An 18,397-nucleotide genomic window follows, 5' to 3' on the forward strand; every position below is an offset into this window, starting at 1 on the left:
CGGAGCTAGGAGCGGGAGCTGCAGTAGAAGGGGGGAACAAGACCGGGGTTGGTGGGAATCTAAATGCAAGACAAAGGGATAATGTTTTTTTTCAACGCATAGGTAGCGTAAGTAGGTGAGAGTAGGGGTAAAGAGGTAGATAAGGTTAGTGTAAAGGTAAGATCAATTCAGATCAATCCAATAACCAAAGGAGGTCCCTTCTGCTGTTTAGACTTCCCGTTGTTAGGATGTTTGAGGGGCTAGGAGTCGAGTCCGAGGATAGGTAGAAGCTTAGTAGGAGGTAGATAGAAGAATAACGTCCGAAAAGAAAAAGAACGGAAAAGAAAAACAATTGATAACCCGTTCAAGGTTGCGACAACACAAGACGGGTATCAGTACGACCAGCGGTTGCTATGAGGTTTTTTGAAAGAAAAGCTGAATAGCTTGGTAAATTATGGTTCGTCCCTAATATTCTTCCTTATAACTTAGGTACCTTTAGAGGTATGTAGGTAGTTAACCTAAGTTGAGTCTAGGAGACTTGACTCCTACTAAAGATTGTAAAAGAAAGCTGGAGAGTTAGCAGGTCTGTAGGTCTGTAGGTCTGCAGGTTAGGAGGCGCAGGATAATGGACCTGAATGGATCACCTGCAATCTAATTGATAGCCTTTAGCGCCTATCTTAGCTCTTGTCCTAAGCTCTCATCCAGTCAAGCCAGTGCTTCAGATACCCCACAACCCACCAACATTTACAAGTGCAAGGTTAGGTACTTTCTACAGTTGTGTAACCGCTAGATAGGTAGAATCATAATAGGGTCTATCACGTGATTCAGGTCCGATTAGATGGACCTCTAGCTTCAGCTTTTAGAACAGTATTATTTATGTGTTTGCTCATACTAAGTTTGCTGCTTAAAAACAAACGTACCTAGTTTAAGCTATGAATAACTAAATCAAGCATAATGATCCATTAAAGAATTTTTCATAGGCTAGAAAGAAACATTAACTTACCTACCTAGGTAACTTAGAGGTAATTTAGTCACTTAGAAATATGAATTGTTGTGCATAAGCCATCCAATTTTAATCCAATTTTAGTTACTCTGCTAACTGCTAACTCCCTAGGTTAAGTTGTTATTTCAATAAGATATGTATTCTCAACTACAAAGTAAACATCTTCTGGTTGGCTTATTAAATATAATTACGGTTCTCATCCAATCACATCATATGAAGTAACGGTCAAATAATTCATTCAACCCTCATACTTTCACCGCTTCGGTGTTCTTTGGTTAGGCCACTTCACTTATCCGTTGGAATGCACCTGAGTACTCAACAAATGTGATCGCGATAGTATAGATGGAGCAACAGGCAGCCGTAGAAATCTTGATTCATATCGGCGCTCCAAGCAGAGCAGCTGATGATGTTTGGTATCGATCTCTCGCCTCTTCCTATCTAAATTTCCAGCCAACCGCCAGTATCGATTTCCTTAACCAAGCATGCTCAACTGTGGATATAGACGATGGGCAGGGGACCCAAGAAGCCCCTATACCAGCCTTCACCACTAGCACACAATCAAGTGAAGCATTTGGCCCGTATAAGTCACCACAAGCCTCATTTAATAGCGTCATTGATAATGACGGTTCACCACGCGTCTTTGCGCGACGGATATTGGAGGATGAGCCTCCGAGTACCAATGATGAAACTACAATACCGATAACACAGTCGTCATGGCAAACACCGTCTAGCGAAGTGCAAGATTCATACGTAGGAAACCCTATCCACATCTCTACTTTCACCTCTCCTACAAGAATCTTGGAGCATTACCTGCAACGGTTTGATTCTCCATCACCATCTCAAAAAACCACATCTCAACGAAGCGGCATCGACATTCCCCTTAGTAGCTCCGAGAGGTCAATTCTTCCTCGCTCTGAAGATAATCCAATTCCCCTTTTAGCCTCATATACACCATCAGTAATACCCTGCACACCCCCGTGTGATCCTCGTTCTAGCCCAGGAGGATTAGTTGAGACAAAAGCCACAGAGGCATACCACACAAGATTTACCCAAGATGAGGTATCTAGTGACAACATTGTCGAGGAGACTATCTTGATACGATCCTCAGACATCTCATCCGCAACCAGGGCGGACTCCGAGCCCCCACCCGCCAAGCGGCACCAACCAGATACTCTCGACAAAGACCCGCGGGCCCTTTTAAGAGCCGCAAGCGACATTGGCCCAAGGGTATCTTCCAGCCAGAAGTCATTCTTAAAAGTAAACTTTTTAAGCGACCACGGATACACATACGACAGTCTAGAACTCCGCGCGCCAGAACCTCCTATCTCAGTAGCGCAGGTCGACCCACAAAGCTTCGTCACTCCAGGCCTCGAAAGCTTAGCCCGGGATCTAGATATTCCGAAGCGATACAAGCCAAAAGAAAGTAAACGAGACCTGCGGCCTTCCGAACGCGGGTACTGGCTCGTAGACTGTTCGGCTTGGGATCCGCAGCTCAAACGCGATGCTTGGGCGTACCTTGCAAACTATGTCGGGACTGGCGTTGCGGGATGGGGCGTCTCGTGTAGGAGGGACAGGGAATTCCAGACTCTCCGGGTTTACTGCTGGGGCTTGGTAACGGCGCATATCTACTTGCTATTATATCTGGCCAGCCAGCGGAAGATTCTGTATACTGGCAGCTCTTGGATTGATAGCGAGGATATCCTAGTTATTGTCATGCAAACGAGAGAATAATACTAATAAGAGTATCTGGTCTATGATAAAGATTGGGAATTAAATTAGGTGTAACAAACATTTACGCTCGGGGTTTGGCGTATGGAATAGGATATCACTGGGATATCTTTAACGAGAATTAGGATTTTCAATTGCCAATACTTTTCACAGCACAAGTTTTGCCTTAATACTAATACAAATCTACCACTATTGCCATCACTAGCGTGGGATCTCCGGGCGATTCTCATTAGTTAGGAAATGGGGATGGATTTTGCGAGACAAACGGACTATTTACAAGTACAAACCGTGTCAAACAAGTAGTCACGGTTAAGCCACTGCATCGTCCCGAAATGAATGTAACGAATTCTTGAGTCGCCACAAGGAAGAATGAGAATCATTGGACGGACCGGCCAATCCCCCAATCGTCTTTCCTCATAACCATGAAGGGGCCACTGGTTCTAGGGCTCATAGCCACCTAGTTTATGTATTTGTAATAGGCGGGAAAAGGAGACCAGATCACGCAGGTGGCTTGGCTGAACGACGTGGGCTAGCCGGCTTGCGATGCAGAACCGCTTCAACTTCCTTCTCATACTCGTCCCTGGCTGCCTTCCCCAGGTCGTCATACGCCTATAGTTAATCTAGTTAGTTTTTGTAATAATCAAAATAGAGACATGAGGCAATCTTACATGGCGTTCCACATCCGCCAACCTCACCCACTCTTTGCCGATTTCCCTGGAGACCTCAGTGAAGGGACGGTTTGCAAAGTCTCCGGAAGCCCATCGTGCCTTTGTGAAAAGACTGTATGGAGTAATGGGTCTCTTGGGGACACGCGGGTCGTGAATGACTTTCAAGGTCGCCACGGGGAAGTTATACTTCCTCTTCAGGAGTTGACGAGCTCGGTTGGCAGCAACCGTCTGATCGGGAGTATGGTCCTCTACCCACGACGCATATGCAGCTGCATTGTTGAGTTTATTTTGCGCACCAGTATCGGCAAGACGCTAATAATGATTAGGACATTCTATAATCAGTATCATGGTAAATTACTAACCTGTAGCTCCGAGGCTGGAATGTTTCTGTAGTTCTGAGCTAACTCTACCATCCGAGCTCGAAGATCTGACGGGCTCGTAGATTTATTCTTAGTTTGCTCAGCTACATATACAGTCCATGGGCTATCGGGAAGGAGCTTTGGTTCGTCAAATAATGCCGTCTTCTTGAGCATTCTTTTCTCAAGGATGGCCTGCTTCTTTGGTGACAATTGCTTTCGCTTTCGTACGGCCCTGCCCTTGCCTTTTGACTTGGTGGCTTTGGCCTTAGTTGCTTTCTTGGGTCTTGCTTTAGTAGCTGTTGCTTTGGTAGTACCTTTGGTGGCTCTGGTGGACTTGGCCTTGGTGGCATTGGTAGTCTTAGTAGTCTTGGTGGCTTTAGGCTTAGAGGTTTTGGTGGTGGTCTTAGTAGCAGTGGAAGCCTTTGGTTGTCCTGCAGTCGCAAAGCCTTGGACGAAGCCGCGACCACGACTAATGGGCCATGAGATCGCAATGCGGCGGGGTGTCGTAGTGGCAGATGTAGAGACTAGCCGTCTAATCGCGGCACGTCCTATAGACGACAGCATGATAGGCAACTAAAGTTTGTTGTTGAAATTTTCACGTGGAATTGAACGGAATAGAAAAAAGAAAAGAGTAATTTGCAGGTGGGACTAGAGGGGCACCTGGTTGCGTTGAGGACGGAATTGAGAGTCGCAATCCGGACCCATGTTTATTCCACACGCGACAAATTGAGACAAATTAATGCAGCTACCTACCTAAACTTGTGCTTGAGCTTTTTCTGTTGTGTGATGTGCTATCTGCTATCTAGCGGACCCACTTACAACCTAGCTCCCCACACACCTAGGTAAAATTACAAGCTACCTACATAGGTTAGTTGGTTACCTAAGGTTAGGTACCTGTCTAGCGAACATAGTGGCGTCATGCGTAAAAAGTCAGATGTTTAAGCCACATATATTCTGTACAATGGTTATTCTTCAGCCCCTTTAGCCACATATTGATTTTTTTTTATACGGCCGAAAGTTGGAAGGTTCTTTGAGCTAAAATATACTGAACTAAATTAACTGACTGCTCACCTGCAGTCAAATAACTTCTTCATTCATCCTTTACTTCCTCCAAGTTAGAATACACCCAAACACCCAAACGACCAGATTAATCTGCTAGTATAGCTAAGGCACGAGAAATATTCGAGCTTCAATTCATTAGGTGATCTTTCTATTAAGTTTGGTCGTCTAACTGGAAGCTTCCTTCGAGTTCCTCTGGTAGCTCTCACCATTGTAGTGCGACCGAGCCGTACTATATATAAAAAACCATGGCTCGGCTCAGAGACTCACGCTCACCAACTCCAGCAGGAAGCCAGCAACCCTCCAGAAGACATCGTAGAGATGACGATAGAAAGGATCGAGATCGATTTCGGGATCGGGATCGCCGAGACTATGGGCGCGACCTAAGACGCCGAAGTCGCTCTCGAAGCCCACACGATGTGAGACACCATAGATCTAGCAGATCTAGCGATCTTCACTTTACTAACAATTATTTGCTACAGCGTCGTAATCGCGACCGGGACCGCGACCGGGATAGAGACCATGACTTCCGCCGCCGTGACCGTTCCGTAGACCGTCCCGTAGACCGTCGAGGTGATGACCATTATCGAGGTGGAAGGGACCGCAGACGGTCGCGTGATCGCCCCGTAGATAGGGAGAGAGACCGCTCTACCGAACCTCGCCGGCGCAGAAGCCGCGACCGTGATGGTGACAGGGATCTCCGAACTAGGCGAGACGACTCCCGTGATCGAGTCAGAGGACGACGCGAAGGTACTGCTGACTCTCATCCGCGCAGTAGGCGAGGTGATAGCCGCGAGCGAGGCCCGGCGCCCAGCGATGCCGTTAAGGCGAAGCCATCAGATGTATGTTTTATAAACTCGTTATATTATACTATAGATACTAATACATCTTTAATTTATAGGTAGAATCGAAACCAAAGCCTGCTCCCGCCCAGTCTGATACCGATAAAAAGGCTGAACGCCTTGCCAAGTTGGCAGCATGGAAAAAGAAGCAAGAGGAGAAGGAGAAACAGAAAGAGCCGACTCCAGGTGGAACTCGGAAGCTTCTTGCTGAGATGGACGAAAAGGCTAACACTGTACCCTCCAATACAACACCTGTAGGAGCTTCTCCGACGCCAGTATCGCCTGCTGACTCGCAGGTCCCTTCACCAGCAACCCCATATGCTGGTAAATTTGATCCCAAGGCTATCGCTAAAAAGTCGGCTCCTAAAGCGCACTCTCCAGCCGCGCCTAAACTAGGTGCCGTTGCCGGTCAGCCACCGTCTATAAGCCTCAGTTCAACCACACAAGTCTCAAGTGGTGAGTATTTACGCCAGTGTGTCTCCTGTCGAGTTGCTAATAATATTACTGAAGTGTCTGCTCTTCCGCAAAGCAGGGCTAAAACAAGTGGCTTCGGTTTCCACAAGCAAAATGCAGAAACCGAGAAAGTTGCTCAAAAGCGGAAGTTGATACTAGATGAAGAAGAGACATCAGACAGAAAACTTGCTAAGCTACCCTCCCTACCCCTCGACGACGTAGATGATACACCCTATGAAAATCAGGACGAAGAGGATGACGATGATACTGTTCCTTTCGCCGGGGATGAAGAGGAAGAGGCCGCTGCAGCCCGAGCAGCTCAAGAGAGACGAGAGGAACGTATTGCGCAAGAGAATGCGCAGCAGACGACGGAAATGCAGGTTGACCAAGACGAGGAAGAAACAACTCCAGAAACGAATGGTGCCGCTCAGACTACCCAGCCGGATGATGTCATGGAAGTCGACGAGGAGGATGTTGATCCTCTAGACGCCTTCATGAATGATCTTGAGACCAAGCCCGCTACTGATCCACGTCCCAAAGCAAGCCTCAACCAGAGCAAAGATTTGCAAGAGCCGGAAGCGTATTTCAGCGACGATGAGTATGACTACCGGAATGAGAATGTGGACCCCGATTCGTTCTTGGCTATCGCGGCGAAAGCTCGCAAGAAGAAGGACATCCCATCTGTTGATTACAGCAAGCTTGACTTACAACCTGTTCGAAAAAATTTCTGGGTCGAACCATCTGAGTTATCAGAGATGACCGATGTCGAATTAGCAGACCTGCGCATTGAACTGGACGGGATCAAGGTATCTGGTAAGGACGTGCCGAAGCCTGTCCAAAAGTGGTCTCAATGTGCTCTGTCGCGGAAAACGCTCGATATTGTTGATAGCTTAGGATACGAAAAGCCCACGCCGATTCAGATGCAAGCGTTTCCTACAATCATGTCTGGTCGAGACGTCATTGGCGTTGCGAAGACCGGATCGGGAAAAACTCTAGCTTTCTTATTACCTATGTTCAGGCACATCAAGGATCAACGACCCCTGAAGGAGAGCGAAGGTCCTATTAGCTTGATTATGACTCCTACGCGTGAGTTAGCTACCCAAATCTACCGAGACTGCAAACCATTCCTTAAGTCAATGAACCTTCGCGGAGTCTGCGCATACGGTGGCGCGCCCATCAAAGATCACATCGCCGAGTTGAAGAGAGGCGCAGAAATTGTGGTTTGCACCCCAGGTCGTATGATTGATCTGCTAGCAGCGAATCAAGGTCGCGTGACTAACCTAAAGAGGGTTACGTATGTCGTCCTTGACGAGGCAGACAGAATGTTTGACATGGGTTTCGAGCCCCAGGTAATGAAGATCTTCGCGAATATGCGACCAGACCGCCAGACAATTCTCTTCTCGGCCACCATGCCTCGTATCATGGATGCGCTGGCTAAGAAGGTTCTGAACAATCCTGTAGAAATCACTGTAGGAGGGAAAAGCGTTGTCGCCCCTGAAATCACCCAAGTTGTCGAGATCCGAGAAGAAAATACCAAATTCGTTCGCCTACTTGAGCTCTTGGGCGTGCTTTACGACAGGGACGAGGATGCTCGAGCGCTAATATTCGTGGAACGCCAGGAGAAGGCAGATGACTTACTGAAGGAACTATTGCGCAAAGGTTACCCTTGCATGTCAATTCACGGCGGGAAGGATCAAATCGACAGGGATTCGACCATTATAGATTTTAAAGCTGGAGTTATTCCGGTCCTCATCGCGACGTCCGTGGCAGCTCGTGGTCTCGATGTTAAGCAACTAAAACTGGTCGTCAATTACGACGCCCCGAACCATCTCGAAGACTATGTGCACCGTGCCGGCCGTACCGGGCGTGCGGGTAACAAAGGAACAGCAGTCACTTTTATAACAAGAGACCAAGAAAACTGCGCGCCAGGAATCGCGAAGGCTTTAGAGCAAAGTGGACAAGAAATACCGCCGGAACTGGATGAAATGCGTAAAGCATTTAGGGATAAAGTCAAGTCTGGCAAAGCCAAAGATCAATCTGGCTTTGGCGGCAAGGGACTAGAGAGGCTTGATCAGGAGAGAGAAGCAGCCCGGCTCAGAGAGCGGAAATCCCATCGGACAGAAGGCGAGGAGGAGGAAGAAAAGAAAGAGGAGAAAAATGGCGAGGACAAGAAAGGCGATAAGGCTCTGTCAGCCATTCAGACAGCCTCTTCGGGTATTATCTCTCGCGATGCTGCTGCTGCTGCTGCTCCGAAGATTGATCTCGAGCCGAAATTTACTATCCACAAGAGGGAAGAGCCTGCACCGTCCGCAAGCGCCAGCAATCCCTTGGACAAGGTATCTTCTGCGATCAATGCTATCAATGCTCGCTTAGGTCGCGCGGGCCAGCTAAGACCGGGTCAACCAATCGACAACAAAGGCCCAGACGCAGGTGCATTCCACGCAACTCTCGAAATTAACGATTTTCCACAGAAGGCCCGCTGGGCCGTCACCAATAGAACCAATGTCGCCAAAATTCTTGAGGCGACTGGAACGTCTATTACCAACAAAGGAACATTTTATCGGCCTGGTCAAGAGGTACCGCCTGATGGTGAACCTAAGCTTTACATTCTGGTAGAAGGTGATACTGAGTTAATGGTGGCTAACGCCATGGCCGAGCTTACTCGCTTACTCAAGGAGGGTACTATCGCCGCCGCCGATGCGGATAATAGGGCCCCCATTGGTGGTAGATACACCGTCACTTAGGGCAGTAGCGTTTAGGTATGTATCTTAAGGACAAGTTAATGGATAGTAGTAGTAGTAGAACTAGCGTGCTCCATTTACGAAAGGATTTTGTTTGGCGTTTGGCAGGTCGGAGAACAAGGCGGACGTACACAATTCAAATCGAATGAAGAGTCGCTAGGTAATGCTTTCAATTAAAATGGATCAATATGTTTGTGCCTTGCTTATGTAACTACCACCTAACTTAGTTATAAGTTCTCGCGTTCGCTGCCTCGTCGGCGTCCCGTTGCCTTATCTCATTGTTACTAAGCTCCTTAAGTGTATCATTGCGTGTTTGCTTCTTCTGTGCTGCCAACTGCGTGCCTAGCTTTCCCGTAGACTTCGAAGCCGTAGCATTTGCCCTTGCCTATAAATGACAGTTTAGAACAGATGGTATGAATAGGCGATATGACTAAATTTGCAGGGTAGGTAAGATAGGAGACGTTACCTCTGCAGCTTCGGCAGCTCGTTTCCGAGCCTCCTCTGCGGCGCTATTATCTTGTGGCTTTTGAGAGTTTCCGCCCAAGGTCCGAGACGGGCCGCCGACCGAAGCCGGGACGGACGAGCGTTCCGGTTGGGGCGGGGCGGAACCGAGGACGCGACCGGGTTGAGAAAAGTTGTCACTTTCCGATTTGCCACAGATATTTCCCATCTTCTTCTTTCAGAGGCTAACAGTGGGGATAACCGGACCCAATATAGTTCTCTAAACTTAACCTGATCTGTTGCGGGAATGATTTGCTAAGGTGCGTAATCTAATACCTAGATGAAACTGGGATTTTACGTTGCTAGGCGGTCTGTTTGCTATGCGGTAAGTGCGATTTAGACGCGGGACGGGTGTTTCCATATGACGAAATGCAAGGCGTTGTGCTAATTTGATGAGTCAAAATGAGGCTCAAAAGATCTGTAATGCAAAAGTTTAGGTAAGCTGCTTAGATTTACGCACTGGCAAAGCAGATGCACATGTATGTTATGTAGGCTGGCATGTCAAATCTTCTTACCGAAACGAGCTTTAGGACCCTGAAAGCTGAGGTGGGGTTAGAGGGGAACGTATATCTTAGGTACATAATTTATACAGAATCAATGTTGGGTTTTCAGAGGAGTATAGTTGTAGTTTTGTAAGTACTTTGTAGGTACTTGCATGTTCTCAGCCTCTCAATTTAACTCATGCTTTTGAGCATGTGCCCTGTACGGGAGGGACCCACTATAAGATAAGAACCTTGATGGCCACTTGTCACTATACGCCATGCTGACTACAATACGTGGGCTGCATAGTATGTATGTACATAGGTACATACGCACAGAAGTTTAGCCCCACATAAGCATTTTCTAACAAATCCATAGCCATTGATTGGTTCAAATCAACGTCAGCGTCAAAAAACCCAGTCGAATCCTGCGCCTGGACCAAGCATCACCAATGCACAATGCATAAAGAAAGAGCCACAAGCCTTAGAGTCTTTGTTTGCGGTTCAAACGGGAGGAACGACAAAGGGGGTTGCAGGAGGTTGATATTCTACTAGCATGGAATTAGTGATTTTTAAAGTTTATTGTTACTGTACCTTGGTGTTTCTTGACTAAAAAAAAAAACTGTTGCGTAGTTACTGCAAGTACCACAAACTTTAGAACTTTGTCACAACCCGACCATCAAGGTTCTCAACCCTCGACCTGAATTCTGCCCATTTGCCCACACCACCCTTTTCTACCTCTTAACTTTTTTTCCTCTTCTTTTATGAACGAGACGAAGAGCCTCAATTCGTAATATTCCGTGCGGCCGGTGTCGATCTATCCTAATCCTAGATCTCATATCCCGTTGGCGCACTGGCCAATACTCATCTCATACCGAAGACATCAAGTTCTTAACTTCTTCACCTAGTTCACAGCCTCAGATCTTCTACCAAAAAGCTATCGACTTAGAATCCCCTTTCCCGTAACGGGTCATGTTGAGTCGGAACATCCACCATGACTATGTATGGAGGGATGGACGACTCAGTCGATCCCAATGATGCGACTTATGGCCTTCCTTCTCTTACATCGTCACCCTCAATGGAGAGACTCACCAATTCTCTTACACCTAACTCTCATAATTTCGATAACGCATTTTCCTTTGGCCCCTCATCTTCTTATGATACCGTTGAACCCTCGTCACTAGATCTCCACCATACATCTCATGATGATACTTGCCTGGACAAGTGCGTAGGCACCTTAAACCCTCATGGGATACACCGGAATGCCTTTGGCCCGCCCTTTCCTCCTAGGACCCGGCTTACCATCTCGGCTTTCCCATACCCTTATCATCTACTCGAGAACAATGTATTCCAACAGCCGATGCAACAATTCAACAATTTTTATCCGGATCCTTTCCAGGATATGAGCCTGAAGTATGGCCTAAATCACGATATCAGACCAGGGCATCATAACTCCTTTAGTGAGTCACTCCTCGGGAACAACTTCAATACTACAGACTTAGGACCTCCGCAGCGCCCTGTTCCTGACGATTGCGCTTCCGTGAATTGTAGCAAATTTTCATGCTCGAGCGAATGTTGTTCCACTCAAGTCTGCCAAGAGGAAGAATGCTCTGGAGATGGTACGCCCTGCGACGACCTGGACTGCCTCAATAGCACTACACAAGCCATCGACGAAATATGGAATCTCGGCCAAGGCTGGCATAATTCTACACCATCAGACCTAACTTTGCCCCCACATAACCCACCTTGTAATCACACCAACACTGAGCACGATGTTGCCATTACCCTGCGGGACCTGGGGGCGCCGGGTACTTTGAATCCTTCGCAGCAGCAGCAACATAACTTTCAGCAGTTCGATCGCCGCTTCCTTGATGCAGCCGAGCACCAACTAGACCCTGCCCAACAACTCTCCCTACCTATCCACCATCATCCAAGCCTCTCTTGTACCCCTGAGATAGATTCAATACCGACTCCGTTGAATGAACCTTTTATTGAGGCTGAAGGTACGACTCAACTTGTTTGCCAGTGGGTAATATCTCCTGGGGGAGAGGGTCAAGACATCTGCGGTCATGTTTGCAATGATAGCTATTCTCTCCATGAGCACTTGTGTAGTGACCACATTTCGTTGCTAACGAGCAAGACGAAATACCTCTGTCTCTGGAACGGCTGTCCCCGCCGTGGTGACCAAGTATTCGCCTCTCGTAACAAACTGCGGCGTCATCTTGCAACCCACACAGCTTGTAAGTCGATTTCACCCAGTTCTCAAGAATGATATTAACAATAGACAAGACAAACCGCATAAATGCGCAATATGTGGCGAGGGCTTCTCGGCGCAACAAGCTCTTGACCAACATGTCAGGACGCACACAGGCGAGACGCCGTATAAGTGCGACTTTGAAGGATGTGGCAAGTCTTTCAAGCAGAAGAGTGCTCTAAGTATGTATACGTACCCGGTCGTTTCGTATCCTATTGGACGGAGGACTAACCTGAGGTAGCTATGCATAAGCGTACTCACACCGGCGAGAAGCCATTGGAATGCGATATATGCGGCAAGTGCTTCTGCGAATCATCCAACCTTTCGAAGCACCGGAAGACACATAATCCGGATTACAAATTCAAATGCGACGAGCCTGGTTGCACAAGTCAGTTCATCCGAATCGACCAGTTACGTAGACATCAGGCCAGACATGAAAGACCGAAGAAGAAGCAGAAGACTCGAATAGCGGCTGGACCAGCTTTGTCACCTATGTCACCAGAAACACCGCGTGACACCGTCCTGGAGCAGCAGGCTTCTATGCAAGCTTAGGAGCCTTGGATGGATACTTATATTACGTTTACTTAGGAACAAGCTATGAATCAAAAAGCGAACTACATATTGGAAGGCTCTTGGCCAGGGGGGACGATATCATTGGGTTTATAGCATTTGAAGGGTTTAGGAGTACGTGGCCCTAGGTGGTCAGGATTATAAGCGGTAAATTTTGGGGTACCATACATGATATGATGTACATACGAGCGATTAAAAGCGGGAGCGGGAGCGGCAGCGATTCAATCTATCAAATCCAGCGTTTTATTAAACAAAGCACCGAATTCTAGTCTCGTATAAACTAACGTAGTAAATCTCATAGACATGGTGACTTGGGGGCCTGAGCACACTAACATTTACATATTATTTCTTATTGTGAAGGCTTAATCTGCACTTGTAGTCTAAGGTCAACCGATCTTGAACTAGAGTTTGGTTATCTAACTAGTTATCATGAGGTGACTGTTCGATTTCACTGACATGGTTAGTAAGGTGCCTACCTACTAGTTATACCAACTTACTATGTCTAGAATTCTTCGACATTTCAAAATAATTAGACATGTCTTGTAGTAAAATGTCTTCGTTACCATATACTTACATTCATATGTATAGGTACCTAAGTTATCTCAGATTCGGAAAGGCCTTGCTGGAGTTACGTATATAAGTATCCTACGGTAAATTGATATTTTCTTGATCTTATATGGTTAACTTCGTCAACCTGCCTCCTTTATCTTTCTTAGTGTACGCGTTTTATAAATTCTCTTGATAACATCCGCTCATAAATGCTAGAGATTAAGGGGGCGAGCCAAGCTTGGAGTTTGTAAACGCTCGAGAAACGAGTCCCTTGATTTATTATCGAAGTTAAACGGCATATCCCTTACGTCAATTTAGATATAGATTATCCTCGGGGTTGGTGTAGGTGAGTTGGCTCAAGTTAAAAAGGACGAATTATGTTAGGCTTGTTATTGGTTATTAGCACTTGTGGTATTTTGATAAACCAATGGACTCGTAATTGTGAAATTAGTAAAGAGCTGTTTTTGAAATACCGTCGCTGATAAGTGTAACCTACAATGGGCATAAATGCTGATGCTTAGGTAAAAGAGTCCTGGATTTGGATGCTATAAGACGGTAATAAGGATTAAATATTAGCCCTCTAGCTATGGGCATATTCTCCGTTACCATGGGCATGCTGTTTTCTTATGGCGGTCGACGCGCCCTCTATTCATTATATTGAGTTTGCTGACCAGAATACCTATGTCTGTATATGTATATGTATCTATGCGCTCTATACTTACTTGATCAGCGAATCGATGCAGGAGCTAGTATAGATTTGCTTAGACCTATGAATCTGTTAGTGGGACTAGATGGTCTAGAGAAAATATATTGTTCTATTTTGATACTATTATAAATGAGCGTAATGTCTTTGACTGATTTTTACTATTGTTTGAGTTTATCATCGCATTTCAAACTGCAATGCGGCTTGATACGTGGAAGACGACATGGGTTCTCAGTTAAGATGGATTTTCACTTAGATTTGAGACTTCTAGCAAATCACATTGACTCGGTGAACTGCGAGGAATTTGTTCAGCGCCCGAAGGCAAGTCTTTTTGCATTGGGCAGCGACATTGACTGCAAAGTGTGACCTCGTAAACACCTATGAACCGAAAAAGCCGTGTGATGCCATGCAAATATCAGGATTCCTTTTTTTTGGAATGACCACGACGCCCGTCTACTACCTCAAAAAGCGTCCACGTTTCCCTTTCCTACAACCGAAATTATTCGTCTAAGCAGCCTATAGATACCCGTGGTGTTAGCTCGATGGTTTTAGTTGAATAGAACGATATCCTCGTAGCTATTTGTGCATATATAGATTCGGGAAGTTCAGCGTACCTTGACAGCGTACTTTCGCTGGGGGAAATGCGAGGCTCGCTTGCGTGTCTTCTCGAGGGTCTTGGACTTCTCTTCAGGCGACAGTCGGCGGCGGATGGCGCGGGTCTGCTTAGGTCGGAGGTCCAGAGGGAGGTACTTCTTGTTCTTGTAGAACAAACGTAGCTGTGATCGTTGCTTAAGGTTCACGACTGTGAGGACACGGGCGATAGACTTTCGTAGATCGTGACTGGAGAGCAGGGAGCATTGTTAGTGATGAAAATCCTATGCACAATTGCCTTTTTTTTCTTGACTCGTGATTACCGCGAGAGGAAGGGAGGGAGGCTCGAAAAGTTCTGATATCACAAAAAACCACAATCGGATCGAAATAGTGTAAACATACATCTTGTTGAGCTTGCTACCGCTTGAAACGACCTGCTGAATGCGGAGCTGGCCGAGCTCGGTCTTGAGCTCTCCGAGAGTCTTCAATAAGTCCTCCTTGCTCTTGTTCCAGAGCTGACCCGTCTTAACCTTAGAAGCCGACTAAAACGAAGAATTAGCGACGATGATTCGACATTTTTACGCGTGCGGCGGTCGCATTGATTGATCGGTCGACTTACCATCTTGAATGGCTGGATTTGTTAGTAAAGAGGTGAGGTCGGGTCTCCGGTAAACTTTCTTGAGGTTGTCTTGAAATTTCCGCCTAGAGAATTTGGTAGACTACTAAAAGAATTGATTTGGTCGCAGTAGGGTTGTGGGCTGAAAAGTTTGGTCAGGTGACTGATAAATCTAAAAGGCCCCGCTTTTGTGTAGTTAGACGAGTGGCAGTCCATGAGTACGTACTTTCACTAGCCACAGCACCTTAATTGCACAGCCATACTTCTCGCAGTCCTCAGTGGAATGCGATGTTACCGAAATCCCAAGACATGCAATGGTACATAGATTTATGTATCTAATACCTAGTACGAACATCACGACCTTTTACTAAAGCTATTATCATCATCAACGTACCACTTACACAAGCGCTTCTCGCATCCATTAATTTTACGACCTATACCAATATACTACCAAGAGCGTCACCTAGGTCTACTTGTTTGTTGTTGAATGTAGATATACCAGTACCTGGTTTTCAGCAACGTATCCTTCATTACAAATTGCTTACATGGGACGTCCACATTAAAGAGGCAGTCTCTGCGTAATTTCTCTCACACATTCTACTTTAGGGATGACCAGTACCTATAGAACTCGACCTTAACATATAATCTTCATAAACCAGCTCCAGATATGGCTGCGCCGACAGGGAACCAGGGCTGGGCCCAATTGCGCCAACAAGCTCGAAGCTTAGAGTCCCAGGTACTACACATGCCAACTACGCGCAAAGTCAAGGCAATACTGACCTCACAACTCATAGACGGAGACGCTGTTTCATACATACTCACAATTCTCTACCGTTCCTAATATACCGGCGAAGCCGACTAAGGAGGAACGAGAGACGGAAGCGAAATTAGAGGAGATACTCGATAAGGTAGAACCACACCATCCAACTTGCCTACTAGCCATTAGGCTACGCAGATCTTAACTAACCACTATTTAAAGAGGGACAATATCGTCAACCAACTTACGCGTCTCCTAGACTCCGAAGCGAGCCTTACATCCTCCGCCCTCAAGCAGAACAACCTCTCCCTACTCCGCGAGAAGCTCGCCGAGCACAGACGAGATCTAGGACGGTTGCGGTCCGGCTTACAGGAAGCACGGAACCGCGCAAACCTACTCTCAAACGTCCGCGACGACATCCAGACGTACCGAGCGAACAACCCCGAAGCCGCCGAGGCCGAGTACATGTTAGACGAGCGCAACCGCATCGACAACAGCCACAACATGGTCGACAGCGTCCTCAGCCAAGCCTACGCCACCAACGAGAACTTCCTCGTGCAGCGGGAAACCCTGGCCAGCATCAACCGGAGGATCACTATGGCCGCGAGCCAAGTCCCCGGTTTAAACACCCTGATTGGCAAGATCTCGGCGCGGAAGCGGCGAGATAGCTTCATCATGGGCGGCTTCGTCGCGTTCTGCTTCGTGATCTTTTGGTTTTTCTTGTAGGCGGTAGCGGTAATGAAGATCGGCGGCTTGTCTTTTTGGACTAGGGTGGAAATACCTTGGCTTTTCTAGTTGGCATTATTTCCTGCAAGGCGTTCCGGCTAATTCAGAGGGGACGAAAGTACGCTGTATAATATGAAAGGGGAAAAGATATGCCAGAGAATTGGTCATAGAAAGCCTATCAAATGGATGGCGGTAACTAATACGACTAGCTCGCACCGTTGTGGTCTAACATAGAACAATCAAGGGGAACTTTTAGCGTTGAGCTATTTGCCTTGTAAATTGAGGAGCGGGTATCATTTTTTGATCATAGCACGTAATAATACATGGCTTGTTAGCTTTTCTTCGAGCTCTTTGCCTCATCTAGAAGTCGCTGGACGCCCTTGACTAATCCCTCTCGTTCGTGATCCTCGCTAGGACCACTGCCTGCCCATCGTATCCTACATTGGCCGTCGAGGAGGTATACGTAACCGACACTGCTATTTAGAAGACCAGTGTTCTCGCGAATCTCATCATTAAGCCCCTTCCGCACAATGAAGTACCGGTCCCAATTCGGCTCGCCAATCCGGCGTCTAATTCCGCCCATAAACAGCTTGATCAACCAAGCCTTCATAGAGTTGTCCTCGTAGTTAATCCAGACTCGCTGGACCACGTCCTTATTCTGCTCCAGCACCGTCTCTAGCTCGGGATTGGCTTCCTTCGACACGAACGAGTTGATCTGGTTCTCGGCCCACACGCTGCTGAATACACTGACGATAGAAATCTTATTCTGTAGCGTGGGCGTCGTGTCGCGGGGCTTGCGGTCGCTTTTTAATAGCGTTCGCCCGAATAGGTTCGGGAAGAAGAGAGATAGGTCCCCTTTGAAGGGCCGCGGCGGAACGAAAAATGTCTTGCCCTTGTGGAAGCGCAGGTTGCCCCAGTCGCGGTAGTATGGGCGCGACATCTTGCTCATCCTGTGAGTAGTGGGGATGTTAGTTAGCTACCCCGCCAAAGCATTGTGGACAATTGGGGGGATATGTGTGGCATACAGTTCATCTCGTCGCTTTAGATGCTTGTCGTAGTTTACGAGATCATCGCGGCGCTGTTTTAACGTCCGGTTATCTATGCCGGTGTTCTCGCCCGGTTTCGGTGGTTGCGGCATGCCTATCGGCCGGTTCAGCGGCTTCGGCGTGAACTTTTCGGTCCGCTTGCCGTATGACCTCGGCGCATCTTCTAACGGAGAAGGAGGTATGACTTTGGCCGGCGCCGGTGAGGACGGTGCCTCCGGTTTGGCCGGTTTATTACTTGCGGCAGGTTTTATAGCCTTCGTTGTAGCAGGACCTTGCTCCGCCAGCAAGCGGTACGAGGTACTAAAAGCTCTCGACTGGCAGAGCAGGCATAGGAGCCCCGGCCTACGGGCAAGCAACATGATTCGAGGGGATATATTAGGTAGGTAGCTAATAATAATACATTTCAATTAGATGGTTGCGAGCTGAGGCTAAGCGGATGCTGCCGTTAGCATCACGCACTTCAAATTCTAACGTTCGTAGAATTTCACTAAGACCGAAGCTAAAAGATTAAAAAAAAAAAAAAGATTACCTAAGTGACATAATTAAGTGGCATTATCGCTCGTCAAAGGTTCGCGGCACACCTGCAGGAACGCGACCTAGTGGATCCAATTACATGGTCATCCAATTGTAGTGGGGTAAGAGTATAAAAGCCTTGAAAGCGGCCGTGTCTACCGTGGCGGGCTGAGCGGCCACAATCGGCTTCCCCAGATTCCGGAAAGCAACGGCACAATGTGGGGGAATTGGAAGTCGTCGGTCTAAAGCCCGTAGCTTTT

At 47.2% G+C, this 18,397-nt stretch overlaps 8 protein-coding genes across 9 annotated transcripts; 4 read left to right on the forward strand and 4 right to left on the reverse strand.

Annotated features, from left to right (window-relative positions):
• Positions 1-2,036: 2,036 nt before the first annotated feature.
• Positions 2,037-2,713, forward strand: GL218_06762 (uncharacterized protein; the record flags this gene model as incomplete). The annotated part of the gene is made up of 2 exons (XM_033583488.1): positions 2,037-2,041; positions 2,110-2,713. 2 exons carry the CDS (start codon positions 2,037-2,039, stop codon positions 2,711-2,713), a joined length of 609 nt encoding a protein of 202 aa, XP_033433678.1.
• Positions 2,714-3,208: 495 nt separating this feature from the next.
• Positions 3,209-4,301, reverse strand: GL218_06763 (putative hmg box protein; the record flags this gene model as incomplete). The annotated part of the gene is made up of 3 exons (XM_033583489.1): positions 3,209-3,319; positions 3,379-3,690; positions 3,741-4,301. 3 exons carry the CDS (start codon positions 4,299-4,301, stop codon positions 3,209-3,211), a joined length of 984 nt encoding a protein of 327 aa, XP_033433677.1.
• A 743-nt stretch (positions 4,302-5,044) lies between these two features.
• On the forward strand, positions 5,045-8,835 carry GL218_06764 (Pre-mRNA-processing ATP-dependent RNA helicase PRP5; the record flags this gene model as incomplete). 2 transcript variants are annotated; one of them, XM_033583490.1, is made up of 5 exons in its annotated part: positions 5,045-5,215; positions 5,427-5,527; positions 5,575-5,638; positions 5,698-6,094; positions 6,149-8,835. In XM_033583490.1, 5 exons carry the CDS (start codon positions 5,045-5,047, stop codon positions 8,833-8,835), a joined length of 3,420 nt encoding a protein of 1,139 aa, XP_033433675.1. The 2 variants fall into 2 exon arrangements, with proteins under 2 accessions (XP_033433675.1, XP_033433676.1); XM_033583491.1 differs by having other exon boundaries at positions 5,279-5,638.
• Positions 8,836-9,055: 220 nt separating this feature from the next.
• Positions 9,056-9,502, reverse strand: GL218_06765 (uncharacterized protein; the record flags this gene model as incomplete). Its single annotated transcript, XM_033583492.1, has 2 exons — positions 9,056-9,217; positions 9,299-9,502. The coding sequence occupies 2 exons, from the start codon at positions 9,500-9,502 to the stop codon at positions 9,056-9,058; spliced, it is 366 nt and encodes a 121-aa protein (XP_033433674.1).
• Positions 9,503-10,890: 1,388 nt separating this feature from the next.
• GL218_06766 (Zinc-responsive transcriptional regulator ZAP1) lies at positions 10,891-12,618 on the forward strand (the record flags this gene model as incomplete). Its single annotated transcript, XM_033583493.1, has 3 exons — positions 10,891-12,052; positions 12,102-12,248; positions 12,308-12,618. The coding sequence occupies 3 exons, from the start codon at positions 10,891-10,893 to the stop codon at positions 12,616-12,618; spliced, it is 1,620 nt and encodes a 539-aa protein (XP_033433673.1).
• A 1,875-nt stretch (positions 12,619-14,493) lies between these two features.
• Positions 14,494-15,101, reverse strand: GL218_06767 (60S ribosomal protein L35; the record flags this gene model as incomplete). Its single annotated transcript, XM_033583494.1, has 3 exons — positions 14,494-14,728; positions 14,882-15,021; positions 15,099-15,101. 3 exons carry the CDS (start codon positions 15,099-15,101, stop codon positions 14,494-14,496), a joined length of 378 nt encoding a protein of 125 aa, XP_033433672.1.
• Positions 15,102-15,762: 661 nt separating this feature from the next.
• GL218_06768 (Golgi SNAP receptor complex member 1) lies at positions 15,763-16,578 on the forward strand (the record flags this gene model as incomplete). The annotated part of the gene is made up of 3 exons (XM_033583495.1): positions 15,763-15,831; positions 15,890-16,003; positions 16,075-16,578. 3 exons carry the CDS (start codon positions 15,763-15,765, stop codon positions 16,576-16,578), a joined length of 687 nt encoding a protein of 228 aa, XP_033433682.1.
• Positions 16,579-16,909: 331 nt separating this feature from the next.
• Positions 16,910-17,983, reverse strand: GL218_06769 (Mitochondrial ATPase complex subunit ATP10; the record flags this gene model as incomplete). The annotated part of the gene is made up of 2 exons (XM_033583496.1): positions 16,910-17,528; positions 17,604-17,983. The coding sequence occupies 2 exons, from the start codon at positions 17,981-17,983 to the stop codon at positions 16,910-16,912; spliced, it is 999 nt and encodes a 332-aa protein (XP_033433681.1).
• Between the last annotated feature and the right edge of the window lie 414 nt (positions 17,984-18,397).

This window comes from Daldinia childiae (genome assembly GCF_008694065.1).
Source record: "Daldinia childiae strain JS-1345 chromosome Unknown Scaffold7, whole genome shotgun sequence".
NCBI classification, from domain to species: Eukaryota; Fungi; Ascomycota; class Sordariomycetes; order Xylariales; family Hypoxylaceae; genus Daldinia; species Daldinia childiae.